This window comes from Schistocerca gregaria, chromosome 4 (genome assembly GCF_023897955.1).
Source record: "Schistocerca gregaria isolate iqSchGreg1 chromosome 4, iqSchGreg1.2, whole genome shotgun sequence".
NCBI lineage: Eukaryota > Metazoa > Arthropoda > Insecta > Orthoptera > Acrididae > Schistocerca > Schistocerca gregaria.
Window position 1 is genome coordinate 390,974,869 of NC_064923.1, and position 22,096 is coordinate 390,996,964.

A 22,096-nucleotide genomic window follows, 5' to 3' on the forward strand; every position below is an offset into this window, starting at 1 on the left:
TTCTTCTTCCAACGTGGCACTGTGCCGAGCATTAAATTTGGGGACACTTGTTAGGCAACTGTCAGAGTACACATTGCTCCTCAGAATGCTTTCCATATGTTGCATCTCACGGCTGAGGTACTGAGGTTTACAAACTTGTCTTGCGCGCATTACAAGCATATTAATCATTCCGCTTTCCTGGTTTTGGTGATGGTTTGACAGTTTGTGCCAGAATTGGTCCATGTGTCTTGGTTGTCAAAACACACTGTGTCCCAGATTCTAGTCATTACACATACCCAGTACAACTAGAGAGGCTAGCTCTTTGTCCTTTTTTACTTCCAGAGTAAATTTTATGTTGATGTAGAGACTGTTCGGCAAGTCTTGGCACAGTGGTAACACCGGTTTGTGTCAGGTCATTGAAGTTAAGTACTGTTGGCCTTGACTTGGACATGGATTGGTGACTGTCTGGTCTGCCATGACTGAGAAGCAGCGGCTCTAGTCACGAAAGCTGACAGCCGCTGGGAGTGCGGTGTGCTGACCACATGCCCCTCCATGTCTGCATCCAGTGATGCCTACGGGCTGAGGATGACTTGCGGTCAGTCTGTACTGTTTGGTCTTCAAGGCCTGTTTGATTGGGGGGAGGGGGGAGAGAGAGAGAGAGAGAGAGAGAGAGAGAGAGAGAGAGAGAGAGAGAGACTGATTGATTAGTTGTTTAAGGAAGTCTCTGAATTGTTCCTCACCATGGTTTCATATGATAAATGTGTGGATGACATAGCTGTACCACACACTTTAGGTTTACAATGTACCATGTCTAGCACCAGTGTTTCGAAATATCCCGGGAAGAAATTGGCTACCACTGAATGGAGTGGACTAACCATAGCAATCGCGTTCCACATGAAATAGCTAGTGTAGGACATGCGTGAAAAAGCTTGGTGATATCATGTGGGAAAATGCAACAGGTTTGTTCCAGAGAATCACTGAGAGCTCTTTTTTTTTAAAAAAAAGAGAGAGAAGATGCCATGATTAACTGATTTTTATTTCGTGTAATCCACTGCATTTGATCTGCACTTACCTTTCGATACATCAGCTGATGTAATAGGTCCAAAATCTTCTGTTCTTAATCTTCAGTCTTCATTAAAATAGTCGCATTTCTCTTGCAAAGATCATCTTGTTTAAGTAATTTAACTTTTCCATGGTTTCGTAGCCCACAGATTGTGAGATACTGCACAGAAAATTATCATTTATAAGTGTTACCTAGTCAGATCATCCTTCTTTTTCCCAAAGGGTTTTTGCAGGTGACTTGAGTATAGCTTGGTGCATCTTGTAGGTTTTAGTTCATCAAAATCGGATTGCAGGAAATGTATCATGATTAAAAGTTTTATTAAAACCATTGTGCCTGTCTCCTTGAACCCAACATACTGATCTCCGAAACTACTAGACAAATTTTCATGGGATTTTCACAGGTAATTAGAACATAGCCTGGAACAGCATATAGGCTTTATTTCATCAAAATTGGATCACAGGGGGGGGGGGGGGGGGGAGATATACAGTGCTTTAAAGTTTTAGATAAAACTGTTGTATCTGTCTGTCTGTTTTAACTTGGTAATCTCTTTTGTAGAGTGTTCAGAGGCAAATTGAGCATAGATTGGGGCGCTTTATTTCATCAACTACATTTTCACAGGTAACCCATTAACTGATTACAATGAAATTTTGTGGGGAGATAGCTTTGAAGAACATAGACTGCTTTAGAGAGTGTGTAGTACAAAGTACTTATTGATTTGAAGAAAAGCAACAAATTAGGGAAAATATTTACTCTTTGATAAAGCTGTTTACTCTTTGGCTTTTGATCATTATTACACGTGTGAAAATGTATTTATTAGTCGATGTGCACTATGTGATACAATTCATAGTAATGAAAACAATTCTTCTACAATCTTCAGTGTGTTTAATCCATACTTTCACACTATTTGTTGCATAAAGCACACTTTGTATAGTGTGTAGCTACTTTATAATATAATTGTGTATCTAAAAACAAAGATGATGTAACTTACAAAACGAAAGTGCTGGCATGTTGATAGACACAAAAACAAACACAGACATACACACAAAATTCAAGCTTTCGCAACCAACAGTTGCTTCATCAGGAAAAAGGGAAGCAGAGGGAAAGACGAAAGGATGTGGGTGGGTTTTAAGGGAGAGAATAAGGAGACATTCCAATCCCGGGTGCGGAAAGACTTACCTTAGGGGGAAAAAAGGACAGGTATACACTTGCGCGCGCGCGCACACACACACACACACACACACACACACACACACACACACATATATATATATACACACACACACACACACACACATATATATATACACACACACACACACACACACACAGAATTACGAGCTTTCGCAACTGGCAGTTGCTTTGTCAGGAAAGAGGGAAGGAGAGGGAAAAATGAAAGGACGTGGGTTTTAAGGGAGAGGATAAGGAGTCATTCCAATCCCGGGAGCGGAAAGACTTCCCTTAGGGGAAAAAAAGGACAGGTATACACTCGCACACACACACACATATCCATCCGCACATACACAGACACAAGCAGACATATTTAAAGGCAAAGAGTCTCATCATAGCAAAACTATTGATAGGTGTGCACAGCTGTGAGTAACAGCTGGTGCTGCATGTTTGTGCTCCGTGTTTAGGCCATGGGTTTCTTCTTCATTGAAAGAGACATTGGTGCAGCTTATAATTCAGATTCTAGAGGTGATAATTGTATTATATCCATTATAGGCAACTGTGATCACTTCCTTCAATGTACTATACCATTTGATATAAATTTATCAGGAATATGTACATGTGCTTTTGATCCTAACTTCTTCATGTGCTTTAAAGATAGAGGGTTTCCAAACCATTTTTCTTACAGCTTACTGTCAGGTTCATCCACCTACAATCCCTGCCACAATTACCCAATTCCAGAAATCCAGTAGGATCTCCAGCCCCTCCTCCAATCCTTAGGCCCATCCCAGAACCTCCTCCTGGAGTCTTCTCTCCTCTCCTCTACCACTCCCCGCACTTCTACCTTCCACATGCTTCCTACGTCCATAAATCCAAACACCGAGGACACTCCGTTGTAGTCAGTTACTGAGTTCCCACTGAGAGAATCTCTTCTCTCATAAACCAACACCTTCAGCCTATTACCTGCAACCTATCCTCCTATATAAAAGATACAACCATTTTCACCACCGTCTCTCCACAGTTCCTGTTCCTTTGCCACATGATGCCCTTCTCATCACTGTTGATGCCACCCCACTTCACACTGACATCCCTGATGCCCATGACCCTACCGCAATTGAATACTCTACCTTTCTCAACGCCTGACAGATTCCAAATCAACAAACTCCTTCTTAGTCACCATGATCAACTTTAGTGAAACCCTGCTTTTACACTTTTCAAGGGACTTTCAAAAATTGGTGTAAAATTTGGGAAATAACTTTATGCATGATATACGTACATAACAGGCATGAAAAGACCTGTCAGGGACTTGTTTATTATACAACAAAGGTTTATTATCTAATAAAAACTGCTGATGTAACTGGTACTAATAAATGTGTAGAAAGTAGGAATGTTTGACTCAATTTCGTATGTCACAATTGATGTTTTTGAAAGCCTGCAGCTTTCATTCATTGTTTGAATAATAAAATATTGCACTAGTTACGTGTTTCTTCATGCTTAGCATGACATGTTTTAAATAGAAGTATTTTGTATGGTTTTTGAATATGTGTTATTCTGTGTTTCTTGCACTATAGTCATCATTTTGAGGTAATCAGGTACTGTGCCTCATCAGTTATGTAGAAAACCACACACACACACACACACACACACACAATGTATCACTCACATTGTTTGTTTGTGTAACATCACAAAAAATACATATGTAAATCCTGCACTTGGCAAAGAGAATAAAAAAATAAAATTTGCTCAGCATGAATAAAATATGTAACCGGTACTGTGTTTAAACTAAATACATTTGAGCAACGCAAAGTGAATGACGGTGTCAATCAGTGCTCCAAGTGGCCATACGCCGAAACGTGCTAAATAGGGTTCCATATAGGTGTCACGATGATCACAGCAATCACGAAACTGTGTTTGCGCAGTAGATACAGTTTGGAAATGGTTGTTATTGGTCATGATATCGTCATTTGAACGAACGTAATTACTCCCATCAGCCACCATGCCACATAGAGCTTGGCAGTGGCGGGAGATACTGCAAGAATTCTTCCAACTTTCAAACCTGCTGAGTAGAGTGCCCTGGTGTCAAGGAACTTAACCATGTAATATTTGTAAACACTACTGGATGGCCAATATCATGGCAGCATCATTTTTTCTCCACAAACATTTTTTCATAATGTGTAAAGTGCGGGAAAATTATGAACATGTTGACGCAAAATCAGGTGCAGATTAAGATTGTGGGCATAGGAAATTTGACAGGACCAATTAGGTAATGGCTTCAAAGGAGAAGTAATTCTCTGTGATGATAAACAAATCCAGGGTATGGCTATGGGCACTCACGTGGCACCGTCCTATGCCAATCCATTCGTGGGCTTATCTAAACACCCTGAATCCCAAACACGTTACTGGGTTCAGTTTCATTGAAGACATCTTCGTGAGGACTCCATATCCACATTCCTCCAGAACCTCAACAGCTTCTCCCCCATTCACTGCACCTGGTCCTATTCAACCCGACAAGACACCTTCTCCGATGTTGACCTCCACCTCAAAAGACAGCTACACCAGTACCTCTGTCCATAGCAAACCTACCAACCACCAGCAATACCACCACTTAGACAGCTGCCACCCATTCTATACCAAGAAGTCACTTCCATACAGCCTAGGTACCAGTGTCTGTCGCATCTGAAGTGTTGAGCAGTCTCTCTCAAAATATACTGAGGGTCTCACTGAGGCCTTCACATACTGTGGTTACCCTACCAACCTTGTACAAAAACGGATCTTCCATGCCTTATCTTTATAGTCATCCACCACCTCTTAAAATCCCACCGTCCAGTCACAGAGGATCATTCCCCTCGTGACTCAGTACCATACAGGACTGGAGTAACTGGATCACATTCTCCACCAGGGTTTTGTCTACCTTTCGTTGTGCCCTGAAATGAAAATGTCGTACCCACTATCCTTCCCACCCCTCCCACAGTGGAATTCTGCCACCCACCGAACCTACACAATATCCTTGTCCATCCCTACACAACACCTGCTCCCAACCCCTTGCCTCATGGCTCATATACCTGTAATAGTGGTAGATGCAAGACCTGTCCTGTACATCCTCCCACCACTACCTACTCCAGTCCGGTCACAAGCATCACCTATCCTATCAGGGCTACCTTTGAGGCAAGTCGTGTGATCTATGAGCTAACCTGCAACCACTGTGATGCATTCTTCTTGGGCATGACTACCAACAAGCTGCCTGTCCACATGAATGGCCACTGATAATCTGTGGACAAGAAACAGCTTGACCAACCCATTGCTGAACACTGCACCCAATACAACATTCTTCATTTCAGTGACTACTTCACAGCATGTGCCATCTGAATCATTTCACCAACACCAGCCTTTCTGAGTTGTGCAGGTGGGAACTCACCCTAGAAGATATCATATGTTCCTATAACCCTCTTGGCTCCAACCTCCATTAGTCATTGTTCTGACCCATGTAGCCCCTTCCCTGTTCCCATTCTAGCACTACACAGCCCTCTGCTCCACCAACACACTCTCAATCTTCCTACTCCTCTCCTTCTCCACTACTGTACCCCTGGTCCATTCGACCTCCTAACTGCACCTTACTGCCCCACCCTCTCTCCACCTCATCCCTGTACACTCCAAAAAGCTGCACTTTACCATCCCCCAACTCTACCCTGCTAACCCTCTCCCTCCCTGCCCACCACCCAGTTGCCTCTCCCATCATGTGTGCTGCTTGCAGACTGGTTTCAGCTGCCAGAGACTGTGGTCATGTGTGGTGAATTACGTTTGCATGAGTGTGTACATGTGCATGTTTGTGTGTGTATGGTATCTAGTTTTGATGAAGGCCTTGTTGGCCGAAATCTCACTTTCCGACAATCCTTTTATTGTGCCTATCTGTGACTCAGCATCTCTGCTATATGGTGAGTAGCAACTGTCCTTTTCATATTGTTACATTGCATCCAGGATTTTCCAGTGTAAAATTATTTTTCTCTTTACATGGTCATCAGTTTAAGATATATATATGTCACAATTTACTGTCTTCACCCGAAGTTTGTGAGACAAGTCTGTATTCAATAACACAGTGCATGCATACTCAACAATAGGCCTGTTTTTCTCGCTTAATTCGGCCATTTTGCTGCATTGTGTGGGGACTTGTTTTTCCTTGTATTATATTACTTTGCATGAATTAATCTTCAAATTGCTTATTTGTTAATTCAGTCCCATTGTCACTTTTTGCAACTCTGATTTTGTGTCCAATTTAAATCAATCTCTGAATTTCCAAAAACCCATGAAAAGTATCATGTTTACTTTAAAGAAAATACACAAATCTGAAGTGCAGTCATCCTTAAATGTGCCACCGCAAGAGACTGTTTTCTCATTTATCCATTCAAATCTGGATGAATACATTCATAAGAACATTTTATCTTGATTCCAAATTTGAATGCAGTGATTTTCTCTTCATCTTGGGATACTGACATGGTTCACAATGAAGATCTTATCTTTCTTCATTTTCAAACCAGAAACTAAATTCATATCATCCATGATCTTGAGATCTTTGAAATAGATTGTCCAAACTTAGGATGCCGGAGGATTGTCGAATCAAGGAAACTGGAGTTGCCTGTAGTACATCTGGACATATAAACAACATTTGAAAACTCATATTGTGTATCTTAATTCCTGCTGCATCTGGACCTGACTTGCAAACATCTGTTCTCTTGTTGTCAAAAATGACTTTCATTCCTCTTTTATTACTGCTCCCATTGAAAATAAATATTCTTTTGCTTTGGAGTGTATAATGTGTTTGTCAAAGTGCAAGGTTGGCATTTTCCCTCAACTAATGACAATACTATGATGTTTGCTTTATCAGTTGAGTTATTTCCAATTTGAACATAAGAGTCATCAGATTCAGTTGGCTTAAATATATTAAACCAATCTTTGTGTGACATTAAAAGTGTCAATGCAGCGCTTTCAGCTAACTAAATATTTGTGCAACCTGGAGCAGAAACAATGCTTGTTCTGCACTCAAAGCATGGTGCTCAGAATTATCAGTTTTCATTTTGCATTCTGCTAAAAAAAATTTGCACTCCGATTTAAAATGTCACCTTTTGTGGCAGTAATTACATTTATCTCCTTTTCAATTGACAGATGATTTGTTATTGTTTGAATTGAATACATTTGTTGCATCCACAGTAATTGTTGCAAAGACCTTCGACATTACAGGTATTCTGGAAGTTTTGTCCCTCTTTTAGTAATCTTACATTCAAATTATTGAATGTTCGTTGATCTGCAGCATAAGAGGCCCATATAGTCGAACATGTTCCAAATTTTGCCTTCAGATTTCCCAAAATTTTAGCCATTTTGCCAACTTCTGTAAAAGGCTCACAGTATCAGCTAATACTGGTACCAACGATTTGACTGATGTGTTGTGCAATTGTGTGTGTCGGTGATGTTCTACAATCAGAAGATTTTTGCTTCAAAATCATTTTATTAACTGCAGATTGCTATTCGTGAATTGTCTGTAGTCTGGCCGACATTTCAATTGCATTTGCACACATCATATTTCATTCTAACTGATCAGATTCTGCTCCACTATATAGAAAGATTTTGCATTTAAGTCATCCTAAGCTATTTGACTCTCACCTGTTTCATTCAGCCTTGGTTTCATCTCCACCCTATCAAGAAATTTGCTAGGGCAACAAAATTATTTGCAGCTGAAAATTCTTAACCTTCAAATTTCCGAGTGCTCTAACTTTTATGTTTGTCTGTCTTCGTGTAAGTTTGAATGTGAGTCTGACATATAGTATTAGTTCAGGACAATAGTGAAGGTTTTCCACAAAGGAAAAGTGACGTACGATGGTTCCACAATTTTAACATCAGAACTCGAGCATCACGTTTCACTCAAATTAAACTCCAATTAAACGCAGTGAGTTTACAAAACAGGTTAAACAGACAGTCAAATTCCAAACGTGTGCTTTTACCCATGATGTCCTGTGTGACGTCATGAGTTCATATTGCGAAGGATGTAAGCAGCTTGTTTTGAATGTTTTTTGTGGTGGTCTTAGTGAGTAGTGTACTCTGTGATGTTCGTGAACTGTGCTGTTTATACCAAATATTTCATGATGAATAGAGGTGTCCTCCCAGGACCAACATCCATCCCGCACACACAGACATGTGTTGCACAGTAAATAGGCTCTCTCTCACACTTATCTTTAAAATATTGTTGTTCGAGATGGCAGAAGGTCGAGTGGTCCCAGAATTTATGTGAAAATCCCCCCCCCCCTCTCTGTCTCCGTCTGTGTGTGTGTGTGTGTGTGAGAGAGAGAGAGAGAGAGAGAGAGAGAGAGAGAGAGAGAGAGAGAGAGAGAGAGAGAACACTCATGTGGTCGGGGGGGGGGGGGGGAGGTGGCAAGGATGTGTTCTGCATATTCTTGGGAGTTGTGTTTAGTTCATAATGATTTGTAGTAGTGCGCTGAGAGAGGTAGATAAAACAAAGGATGAGGAAGACTACAGAGAGTAGAGAGTGAGTGTAGAAAGAGTGAAGTGAGGTCATGGATCGAGTGGATTGAGTCCGGAAGGATTTTGGGATCGAAGGATGTTTTGTAAGGACAATACCCATCTACATAATTCAGATAATCCGATAACCAGATGTTACAATTTGTCAGGCAAACATTGGATTTTAATGTGGTGTCTTCAGCAGTGTGTTCTGCAGCAGTTGGTGGTCATATCCTTATAAAAGTATGTGCAAAAGTTACGAAGTTACAGCAGAGCTTATGTATGATATGATTGTTTTCAAAGGTGTCTCTGCCTCTGAAATTATATGTATGAGACACACATGCTATAGCATTTTGCAAGAGATGTTAATGCAGTAAGATGTACAAGATCATATATGAATAAAATTGCTATAGTTATATCTGTAGGGTGGACAAGAAGAACAGTCCTACGAAGTTTATGAGCTCCTCCCAGGTGCACATACTTCCATGAGGCCTTGCATTGTGACGGACAAGGAGAAGTTAGTTTGCGTCCTTGTGGTGTCGAACACGTAGAAGTCCTTTCTTCAGTTTTAACATGATTCACTTGAGAGTTAATCATGAGGGAGGACAACAAACAGAATAACTCCTTCAGAGTCCCAGAAGAAACACGCGATCTAGTGTCCAGGGATGTGGTTTTGAACTTTTTCTTTGGAGCAGAGGTGGTGTGTTGCCACCCTGTGGATTGCTATTTTGTTTCCAATTCGAAGTGATGAACCCATTTTTCAGCATATATGATGATGTTTGTCAAAAAATGCTCACTATCAACCTTGTAACACGCAAGCAATTTCAGCAGATGGTCCTTTATTCTCGTCATGGTCTTCTGTTAGAGGGTGAGGAATACAGCAGGCACATGTCCTTGACTACCCCAACTGGTGGATGGGTGTGTCAGCACATACAGTTGAGCAGAGGTGTCTGATAGTGATCACTCGATCTCCTCGAATGAGTGTGTCCACATGGTGCAACATTGCAGGAATCACAGCTATGTGCGGCCAGTCGGCACATGGGACATCATACGGCCTTACATGACCTTGCTGCAATGATGACAGACGCCTTGCCCAAAGACTCACAAGCTTTTATTCTCTGCCAGGTCTCCGCAGTTCATATCAGTATCTACAGTGCTCTGATTTAAACTCAAATTACAACACACTGCATGGAACGCACCTCGATTACAGATGCCATTTTGAAGAGTGCAGATAGCACTGCCATTTATCGGAACTTCATAAAACTGCAGGGACTGAAGCAGGAATACTCCAAGTTGTCCCACAACAAATTCTGTATTTTTTCGACTGAAATTGGCTGAGGGGAAGGAAAAAAAAAAACAATGTTGCATTACGTATTGAATGCTGCTTGCATATAATTTTAAACATAAATTTATACACAATTATGTGCTGTTTCATTTTCTCTCTTGCAGTCATTTTCAACAGGAAAGTTTTATTTATGGCAGTGGGCTTATGATTAGGATACTACTGTGTAATCTGAATCATCCCAAACTTTGTAATCCTGCCCGTTTGTAGATTAAAACTATGCTAAATGCTGTCATTGAAGCTACAATACTCACAGATCCAGCAGCTGGAGAGGTCTCTCATACTCCTTATACTCATGCTGGCAACCAATTTACCCATTTATTTAGCGACTTCAAATTCCAATCAAGGTTTCATTGATTGTAACAATAAACAACACTGAATATCAGCAAGAGTGAGAAATAGGAAATGGACATAGGGGTGTAGGGGGACAGGGGATGGCGTGTTGGTAGATGAACATAGATGAAGGGGGGAGGAGATGGGCAGTGCGAGGAGGTGGAGACATGTAGGGTGAGTAGGTGATCTACAGATAGACCGGGGGGGGGGGGGGGGGGATATAAATCAAGAGAGGGGTGAGGAGAAGTCAGACATAGAGAGGGAGGGAATGAGATCAGGTCGTATATCCAATTCCCATATACGTTTTGACTAAACTTCCCAATGCCCCTTCAAAACTCTTTGGTATTCCTGTATACATTCCTCTTTCTGGGGCTCATGGCCAAGAAAAATGTGTTCTGCACATTTGCCTGCTACTGCCTATTCCAGTTATATCGCTGATAAGGCACAACTCAATAAAGGGATTGTACCTGAAGTAAATTGTTTAGTACCATAGGCAGCAAGACCCTATGGGCTAGGTTCAAGCACCCTAACAGGAGACGATCTTTTTGCTTATGCATTAGGCTTCCCTTGTGTATACCTTGTTTTTTAAGTTGAATTTTTAGTGTAGGTGCCATCCCATTATGGCAAGATCCATAGCTGCGCACTGCTTCACATGTAACCATCTAGTTGTGGCTTAACTTGGAACTGTTACATCATCTGGAAATGCTGACATTTTGAAAGGTGCTCCTATATAATCTTTAATGTCAGTTTTATCCATCACTCTGAAAATTGTCAAATCGAATGAAAAGAGAGGTACACAGGAAGTAACTTATGCTAGTTTCTGTGGAGATTGTAACAGCATGCATTAAAATATTCTGGTATGCTTTGTAATATGAATATGAGTTAATTTTGGTACATTTTGGTGTACTTCTGGAAAATAACAAAAAAATTATGACTGTATGTATTCTATTATTTAGTCCCTTCCTCCATCTATCGCCATTTTGGATCATTGCTGATGCATCCTGTCCTCTTCTCATCTACTGGGGCTCAAGCTGTGCTGATCTGGTCTTTCAATTATTACTGTTTTAGCTTGCCCTCTGTTTCTTCTATTATTATTCCTCTTCTCATTTTGTCATTGCTATCAGTTTCCTCGTGTATACTGTTTCCCTTCTCTTTCTTGTATCTTGTTGAGGTGTCTTCATTCCCTTACATGTTAGCAGCAATTGATAAATGGTCCTTTTGGTGTATACATTCCTTATTATTTGTTACTGGCCTAAAGATAAAGTGTGTGCATGCAAACCACATAGGTTGTGGGATCAAATCCCGGTTGTGCTTCGGACTTTTCATTCTTTGCCTCTCAGCATTTTGAGGAGTTCCCGGAAACAAGTAGTATGAATTCCGCATTAAATTGTATGTCCCCTTTCCCCAGTTGGGTAACTGGGCAGGTTTAGGACACACAAGTCACCCGTAGGGCATCCAGTTGAGAGACTTGCACCAGACCCATTGAGCCACACAAAATTATCATCAGTTTTCTTATTTTTGTTTTGACCATCATGACCTTGTTAATTGATATCAGCTTAATTTCTTCTGGTCTTTCTTCCTCGTGCAGTATTCTTTCACTCTCATACTTTGCAACCTTCTCTGCAGTTCTGTCCATGATGAGTTTGATGTGGAACTAGCTCTGTCCTCGAAACTGTGAAAGCGTGAATTTTTTATTTAAAAATCACCCTGTTGTGCATCTCTGGTTACTGTATTCCCATTTCTTCTAGATCCCTTTGTAGCTCTTGGATCCATTATACTTCAGTTCTGTTGTTCACCGGAAACTGTATTATTTGCTGTGTCAGTGTCTCATGGTCCATTATAAGGATGTGTCCGTAGAACATGCTCTTTCTTTTCAGTATAATGTCTGAGACTCTCTCTGTCTTGGTATACAGTTCTTGGTTCACTCATCTTCTAAACTGACCATCTTCTGTTCTTTGAGGACCCAATATTCTTCTGAGAATCTTTCGTTCCACCAGTTCTAGACTCTGGAAGTATCCCTATTCTTACTAGATTAAGAGTTTCTGTTGTGTATAAGGCTTCAGGGCAGATCACTGTTTGGTAATGTCTCAATTTAGCATCAGTAGAAGTATTATTCTTATTTTAATGTTGTTGGTTAGTTTGTATGCTAAATTTTTTTTTGTTTATTGATGCTCCCATTGCTTCCTTTTCAGTTTCCGTCCATTCTCCCAGGTATTAAATCTCTCCACCTGCGTATTTTTCCTCCTCCTGTTGTCATCCATCTAGGAGCTCCCTTGGTTTTGTCATTCTACAAATGCTAGACAATCTATGGGTATTCCTGTTATTATTATTATTATTATTATTATTATCATAATAATTGTTTTTTCATACACTACACATAACCAACTGATAATTTAGTGTCTGCCACCTGCAGCAGAAAGAAGCTAAAATACAGTTTGCCTGAAAAATTGAAGAGATACTATGGTACATAATGAGAAAATGGACTATAGGCCTGTATTATGGTGTCAAAGAATTTTGACTACCTTATTGAACAAGTTGGGCCCGCGCTCAAAAGTTTTATAAAAAAAAAGGTACTCTTAATCACGCATGTGTTAAGAAAATACCAAATGCAGTCAGGGTGTTTTATTCTGAGATAAATTGTATGGTATCTAATGACTGCTGTGATTCTTGACAAGGAAGCTCTTGTATATGTATGTATACTATTCCATTTTCCAAGAATACACTACGCCAGGAGGTCTAACAAGCTTCCTCTTCAATTATCCAACTACAAGTCACATTTTTTTCACTAATGTGTGTGATAGGGTTGTCGTGGGTAACTTTGACCTTCAAGATTTTTTTATCCAAAGTTCTTGAGCCGAGAAAAACAAGTCTAAATGTAGAATAATACCAGATATGATAGATTTGGAAAGAAATTGCCCAGAAAAACATTGTTTTCAACTCTTTTTCTGAAAATGACTGGAATACATTGCAGGTCGAAACAGTGGTCATCCTATCATTTCTGTTAGCCCTATGTTACTGGAAGTGGCAGCAATAGTTTGAACTGAATTGTGAAAGTGATCCAGAATGCAGTGGCTGTATAAACATTTTGGTTAAGTCTACAATTTGTAAATTAGATAATACTCAGGCTCTTCATTAAATAATAACTTAATTATGTTTTTTTATGTTTCAGTTGTTTCGAAAAGACTTGATCAGTGCAATGAAGCTGCCTGACTCGGAACCATTATCTCCTGATGAATACTGGGTAATAACAGATCAGTGGAAGCAAGAATGGGAGAGAGGTGTACAAGTACCTGTGAATCCAGACTCCCTACCTGAACCTACAGTCTCCATCAACCGCTGTGCTCCTGTTGTTAAATCACATCATGACTTTAAACTGTGAGTTTCCATTGGAATAAAAATTACAACTTTATATTTTGAGCATTAATTGTTTTTTCATATGACTCCTTCAATGAGCATCTTTAGTTTTGTGATTGTTGAATCCTATTGTCCCTAAAATGCAGCTTTATAGGAGCAGCGCTTAGAGTATTTTTATAGTTGCAAAAAAATTATTAGCAGTAAAACATCACTTTTATGGAGAGGTAATTTATGTAATTCTACTTTGATGTCCTTCATATTCTTTCTTTGTGCTTTTCTCCATGTTAAAAAAATTATTAGCAGTAAAACATCACTTTTATGGGGAGGTAATTTATGTAATTCTGCTTTGATGTCCTTCATATTCTTTCTTTGTGCTTTTCTCCATGTTAACAAGTGGGAAAAACACTGCTACTGGTCCTGTAAAACTCTGAAAATTAATTTAAATAATTTCTGTAGAATCTTAAGGCATAATTCAAATAGCTTAATAAATTGAAAGTTTCACCTTTTCCCTTTTTCAGTGTTCTTGTTAACAGTGCCCCAGTGGCGTTGTCATTGGTATTTATAATTTCATGCTGTTCTACATTTATCCTCTGCAAACCACAATGAGATGCATGGCAGAGGGTACCTCCCATTGTACTAGTTATTAGAGTTTCTTCGTGTTCCATTCCAATGTGAAGCACAGGAAGAATGATTCTGTGAATGCTTCTGGGCATGCAATAATTATTCTAACTTTATCCTCGTGACCTTATGTGAGCGATATGTAGGGGGTTGTAGTATATACCCAGAGTAATAATTTAAAGCCAGTTATTGAAACTTTGTTACTAGACTTTCCCATGATAGTTTACGTCTGTCTTCAAGAGTCTTCCAGTTTAGTTCCTTCAATATCTCTGTGACAGTCTCCCGCAGGGTAAACAAACCTGTGACCATTCATGCTGTCCCTCTCTGTATACGTTCAACATCCCCTGTTAGCCCTATCTACTCTTAAGTAGTATTCTAGAACTTCTCGTATGAGTGATTTGTAAGCAATCTCCTTTGTAGATTGATTGCACTTCCCCAGTATTCTACCAATAAACCAAAGTTTACCAACTGATTTACTCACAACTGAACCTATGTGATTATTCCATTTTATATCATTACAAAGTGTTACAGACAGATGTTTGTATGAGTTCGCTGATCCCAACATTGACTCACTGATATTATTATCATAGAATACTATGTTTTTTTCATTTTGTGAAGTGCAATATTTTACATATTTGAACATTTAGAGCAAGTTGCCAATCTGTGCATCATGTTGAAATCTTATCAAGGTGTGACTGAATATATATCTTTCGGATAGTACGTCATTATATATAACTGCATCATCTGCAAAAAGCCTGATTTTACTATTAATCTTGTCTACGAGGTCATTGAGACTAGAACCGCAGCTGGGTCACTCGTGACCCACTTTTTTGTACTTTCGTTTGTCACTATTTTGCATTATTGCCTAGAGCGCTGAATTTTGTGACTTTTATTAACTAAGATAATTAGCGATTATACATTATTTTACGTTATATGGGGAAACCTTAAAAGAGAAATACAAAGATTCACCTAGAATTACAGACATGTCAGTTCTGGCCCCTCTGCAACATCCGCTATAACAATCGAATTTTTTGTGTAGCTTCACACTTATTGTTTGATTATGTTTGAACAATAATCACAAAACTCCCTTTTATTTCATTGCCTGATGACATTGCAGTTTTCCAGAAAAGGAGGAGAGGGAGAGCAGTTTGAAACATTTCTGACCGTGTACGCAACTATTGCGCAGCCAGTGCTTTTTTTTCATGAAACATGGTTTTAGTAGTGCATTCTAACTGTGTAAATAGTGCATGCAGCATACAAATTTATTATAGCCAAACACCTGTTAACAGAAAAGGACATTATAAATGCGCTAAATGAGATTTGGGATTGTGAATCTGAGGGCGAGCCACTGGTGTCTTCATCTGATGAAGATGTAGTTCCAGATTTTTTTATGGGAAGATGATGTTACTCCTCAGGATGTTCTGCTGGTTATTGTTAAGGAAAGTATGCATGTTTATGTGTTTGTTTTTATAATAATTATTGTTTATGTATGTGCTGCGTAGACCCAGGTTCCATTTGCAATACTTATGTTTATCCATTGTTGCTTTCTTGAATTTTTACAAGTCTTACATTACATTTATGAACGTGTGTTTTTAGTTCTAATATTCCATAATCTACTGAAAACAATTACATGTTGTAATACTAATTACTAGTATTACAGGAACAGGTGCCAAGAAGGTTACGTTAGCTCGTGGCAGTGGGTGTTGTGAGCAACGAAATGATGAAAGTTGTGGACTGTTTCAGTTCCCTTCAGGCGGAGATATTGTATCACCAGATGGATCAGCCTGGAAAGTGGGAGTTGTATTTGTCAGTTCAGCTGGCGGATATGGGCAACAGAACGTTTTCAAAGACCATGCAGGACATCTCCACATGCAAATTGAAATGTGAAAGAGATCTACTACAGTGCTTGTCATCTTGTGGTAATAGACAAAATAGAAAGAAACAATCCACTTGGGAAAAATATATTAAAAACAAAGATTCCATGGCTTACCAAGCGGGAAAACGCTGGTAGATAGGCACAATAAAAAAACACAGAAACACACACACAAAATTTCGAGCTTTCACAATCCCCGGTTGCTTCATCAGGAAAGAGGGAAGGAGAGGGAAAGATGAAAGGATGTGGGTTTTAAGGGAGAGGGTAAGGAGTCATTCCAATCCCGGGAGCAGAAAGACTTACCTTAGGGGGAAAAAAGGACAGGTATACACGTGCGCGCGCGCATACACACACACACACACACACACACACACACACACACACACATCCACGCATATACAGACACAAGCAGACATATTTAAAGGCAAAGAGTTTGGGCAGAGATGTCAGTCGAGGCAGAAGTGCAGAGACAAAGATGATGTTGAGTGACAGGTGAGGTATGAGTGGCAGCAACTTGAAATTAGCGGAGATTGAGGCCTGGTGGATAACGGGAAGAGAGGATATATTGAAGGGCAAGTTCCCATCTCCGGAGTTCGGATAGGTTGGTGTTAGTGGGAAGTATCCAGATAACCCAGACGATGTAAAACTGTGCCAAGATGTGCTGGCCGTGCACCAAGGCATGTTTAGCCACAGGGTAATCCTCATTATCAACAAACACTGTCTGCTTGTGTCCATACATGCAAATGGACAGTTTGTTGCTGGTCATTCCCACATAGAAAGTATCACAGTGTAGGCAGGTCAGCTGGTAAATCACGTGGGTGCTTTCACACATGGCTCTGCCTTTGATCGTGTACACCTTCCGGGTTACAGGACTGGAATAGGTGGTGGTGGGAGGGTGCATGGGACAGGTTTTACACCGGGGGCGGTTACAAGGGTAGGAGCCAGAGGGTAGGGAAGGTGGTATGGAGTTTTCATAGGGATGAACCAAGAGGTTACGAAGGTTAGGTGGACGGCGGAAAGACACTCTTGGTGGAGTGGGGAGGATTTCATGAAGGATGGATCTCATTACGGGGCTGGATTTTAGGAAGTCGTATCCCTGCTGGAGAGCCACATTCTGAGTCTGATCGAGTCCCTGGAAGTATCCTGTAACATTTACAATAGAAAGTCAAAGTGACTTCGTCAATGCCCCATGCTGTAAGTAAGGTGTAACTATGGTTATAGCTCCAGAGGTTCTTACATTAAGAATGACAGAATGTGAAATATTTTGATTAGCTTATGGAGTAGACAGTCAAATTGCACATTCCGTGGCAATGAGCATTAAATGTGCAATTATCAATGTGTGTGGTGGGTTGTTTCCCACTAATCAGTGGCATTCTTTTTTCTGTCACTCAACAGTATAAAAAGTGTTTTATGAATATCATGTTCTTCAACAAGCAGTGCTCAGAGTTAAAGCCCACAAATGTAGGAGGAGATTATTTGAATGAACTGTGCATCAGCCCTGCGAGAGTGGACCCTAAAGCTCAACTGATATCACCCCGCTACCATGGCATCCTCTGCAGTGACATGTCATGCAGATGTGGTATGGAGGGGGATGGGCTCAGCAGACCACTCTCCCTGCCATTGTTGACTTTCCAGACCTTGTTGCTCAGTTGGCATCTTGAGGTAGAGCTTAAGCAATTCTAGTTCTCCCACCAAAGAAAAATCCTTTGTAGTATCAGGAATCGAACCCTTGTGTTTCACATCGGGATCAGCTATATAGGCAGACTGATAATTGATGTGAATTATATTTCGAGGTGGACTATAATGTTTGCGCCATCAACAGGAAGAAAATTTCTTTCACGTGATAGTGGAACTGCCTTCTCTCAACAAACATTACTTGTGATCACATCTCTCTCAGAGATATTTCATATTGTATTAGTATATTTGACAAATTTCTCCACTTTGAATCAGATATCATATTTCTACTTCAAAAAATAGTGTTATAGCTGAAATCAGAGTTTTGTTCTTTTAGAGGATTAAAACTCTTCCTAATATGGAGAATTAGATGAGTTGTTGAATACAATTTGTGCTATGTTTGAAAAAGTTCCAGAAATAAACTGAGCTGCCATGTAATTAATCAGTATCAGCACTGTAACTTTCATTATCTATTCACATTCACTTCTTCCAGTCACATCTCCTGGAAACTGGAGATTAATCCAATAACAAGTAATCAATTATGGCAGCCTCTCCATCCTCACAAAAAACAACTAGTGTGTCCTGAATAAAATTCTTTACATGGACACTATAGGAGAATCTAAATGCCATCCATTGGAACTAGATAGGTACTCTTCATCCCAACTCACTTGCACCATAATACTATATGACAGTGAATTCAATTGAAGAAAGATAATTAGTTCACACTGGTTGTTTGATTGTTGTCTTGTAGATATAAAATGATCAGTAGTGATGCTTGTGAACTGTGAAACATATAGGAGTTCCATTTGAATTGCTATTGGATTTCATAAGATTCCTTTCCTGAGCGTACGTTGTATTCATTTTGAGTGGATTTGTTTTGTTTATTTATATCAGAAACGAGAAGTTAGATATTCGTTACAGTAATATACATTTTCATTACAGTATTGTTTGTGAACTTGGCATAAATAAATAAATAAATGAACACAAAGATATAAGAAACTCACCGCCGCTTCCTGCCACTCCCTCTCTGAAATGAGGATATTTTTACACTGTACAGGGTTGGTTTGCTTCAGAGTGACCATGCTGCAATGATAAGTTGCAGTAAATTTGAAAACTTTTGGATGAATTGTTTGGAGTGCCCTCTATCCCAGACCCTTATTCTCAAGTGTATCTCCCTCTTCACCCCAACTACATCTCCTTCTAAACCCCCACTCCCCTCACACACACAGATCCTTTAACGCAGTATAGCCAAGAATTCAGCTTGCGAACTATGCCTTGGCAAGAGTGCTGTTGCGTTCAGCCTGGCTGTACATTGGTCCCACTGCCACGGCACAGTCTTAGCTTAGAGGTGAAGGAGGAAAACTGCAAACATTCATTATGTAAATGGCAAAGCACTTGTACTGCATACAGCATGATTTTATATTTCACATTCCTCAACAACATGGGTCACAAACAAACAAAAATTCAGTGTTGCAATTACTAACAAAGAGATAGAGGGGCTGGCCAGTACTTACCTCAGCTCATTACAGCCGATAGAAACAAAAAAACAATCGAAAATTTAAGCTCCTAGCTTTCGGAATAAATGTTCCTTCATCAGGGAGGAGAGAGGGGAAAGAAAGGGAAGAAGGGAAAGTGGATTTAGTTACTCACAACCCAGGTTATGAAGCAACAGGGAAAGGAAAACAGGGAAGATAGCAAGGATGGAGGCATGGTTGTCAGAGGGAAGCCAAAGATATTCTACTGCAGGTACTGTGCCAGCTTCAAACCAAAGAGGATGCATACAGAAGTAAAGAGGTGTATAGTAAAGATGTAGGATGGAAAGATGCATGAATGGCTAAAGAGGAAAGGGAAAGAGGAGGAGACTGAAAAGTAAATGGGAGTGAGGTTGTTTAACGTAGGTTTAGTCCAGGGGGATGGTGGGATGAAAGGATGTGCTGGAGTGCAAGTTCCCATCTCCGCAGTTCAGAGGGACTGGTGTTGGGTGGGAGAATCCAAATGGCACATACAGTGTAGCAGGTTCCTAGGTCCCTAGAATTATGCTGGAGGGCATGCTCCGCTACTGGGTATTGGACATCTCCTAGGCGGACAGTTCGTCTGTGTCCGTTCATGCGCTCAGCCAGTTTAGTTGTTGTCATACCGATGTAAAAGGCTGTGCAGTGCAGGCATGTCAGCTGATAAATGACATGTGTAGTCTCACACGTGGCCCTGCCTTGAATTGTGTATGTTTTCCTAGTAGCGGGGCTGGAGTAGGTGGTTGTGGGGGGATGCATGGGGCAGGTTTTGCAGCGGGGTCGGTTACAGGGGTAGGAACCGCTGGGTAGAGAAGGTAGTTTGGGAATATTGCAGGGTTTAACAAGGATGTTACGGAGGTTAGGGGGACGACGAAAGGCAACTCTGGGTGGTGTGGGGAGAATTTTGTCAAGTAATGATCTCATTTCAGGGGTTGACTTGAGAAAGTCATATCCCTGGCGGAGTAATTTATTGATGTATTCGAGGCCAGGATAATATTGGGTGACAAGGGGGATGCTTCTGTGTGGTCTGAGGGTAGGAATATTGTTGTTGGACGGGGAGGAATGTATTGCTCGGGAGATCTGTTTGTGGACAAGGTCTGCAGGATAGTTGCGGGAGAGGAAAGCACTGGTCAGGTTATTGGTGTAATTGTTGAGGGATTCGTCACTGGAGCAGATACGTTTGCCACGAATACCTAGGCTGTAGGGAAGGGAGCGTTTGATGTGGAATGGATGGCAGCTATCAAAGTGAAGGTACTGTTGTTTGTTGGTGGGTTTGATATGGACAGAGGTGTGGATGTGAGCTTCAACAAGATGAAGGTCAACATCCAGGAAGGTGGCTTTGGTTTTGGAGAAGGACCAGGTGAAATTCAGATTCGAAAAGGAGTTGAGGTTATGGAGAAAATTAAGGAGTGTTTCTTCACCATGAGTCCAGACCACAAAGATGTCATCTATAAACCTATACCAGGCCAGGGGAAGCAGCTGTTGGGTCTTCAGGAAAGCCTCCTCCATGCGGCCCATGAAGAGGTTGGCATAGGATGGAGCCATCCTGGTTCCCATGGCAGTTCCCCTGATTTGTTTGTAGGTCTGGCCTTCAAAAGTGAAGTAATTATGGGTGAGGATGAAGTTGGTAAGTGTGATAAGGAACGAGGTTTTTGGAAGATCTTCGGGTATCTGCTCCAGTGACGAATCCCTCAACAATTACACCAATAACCTGACCAGTGCTTTCCTCTCCCGCAACTATCCTGCAGACCTTGTCCACAAACAGATCTCCCGAGCAATACATTCCTCCCCGTCCAACAACAATATTCCTACCCTCAGACCACACAGAAGCATCCCCCTTGTCACCCAATATTATCCTGGCCTCGAATACATCAATAAATTACTCCACCAGGGATATGACTTTCTCAAGTCAACCCCTGAAATGAGATCATTACTTGACAAAATTCTCCCCACACCACCCAGAGTTGCCTTTCGTCGTCCCCCTAACCTCCGTAACATCCTTGTTAAACCCTGCAATATTCCCAAACTACCTTCTCTACCCAGCGGTTCCTACCCCTGTAACCGACCCCGCTGCAAAACCTGCCCCATGCATCCCCCCACAACCACCTACTCCAGCCCCGCTACTAGGAAAACATACACAATTCAAGGCAGGGCCACGTGTGAGACTACACATGTCATTTATCAGCTGACATGCCTGCACTGCACAGCCTTTTACATCGGTATGACAACAACTAAACTGGCTGAGCGCATGAACGGACACAGACGAACTGTCCGCCTAGGAGATGTCCAATACCCAGTAGCGGTGCATGCCCTCCAGCATAATTCTAGGGACCTAGGAACCTGCTACACTGTATGTGCCATTTGGATTCTCCCACCCAACACCAGTCCCTCTGAACTGCGGAGGTGGGAACTTGCACTCCAGCACATCCTTTCATCCCGCCATCCCCCTGGACTAAACCTACGTTAAACAACCTCACTCCCATTTACTTTTCAGTCTCCTCCTCTTTCCCTTTCCTCTTTAGCCATTCATGCATCTTTCCATCCTACATCTTTACTATACACCTCTTTACTTCTGTATGCATCCTCTTTGGTTTGAAGCTGGCACAGTACCTGCAGTAGAATATCTTTGGCTTCCCTCTGACAACCATGCCTCCATCCTTGCTATCTTCCCTGTTTTC

General features: G+C 40.9%; 1 protein-coding gene across 3 annotated transcripts in view; it reads left to right on the top strand.

Moving 5' to 3' along the window:
• The window catches only part of LOC126268196 (PHD finger protein rhinoceros), a 199,618-nt gene that overhangs the window by 15,054 nt on the left and 162,468 nt on the right, over positions 1-22,096 (top strand). For all 3 annotated transcript variants that reach the window (XM_049973814.1, XM_049973813.1, XM_049973815.1), the window contains exon 5: positions 13,558-13,763. In XM_049973814.1, coding sequence (XP_049829771.1) covers positions 13,558-13,763 — 206 coding nt within the window. The remainder of the gene's footprint in view (positions 1-13,557; positions 13,764-22,096) is intronic.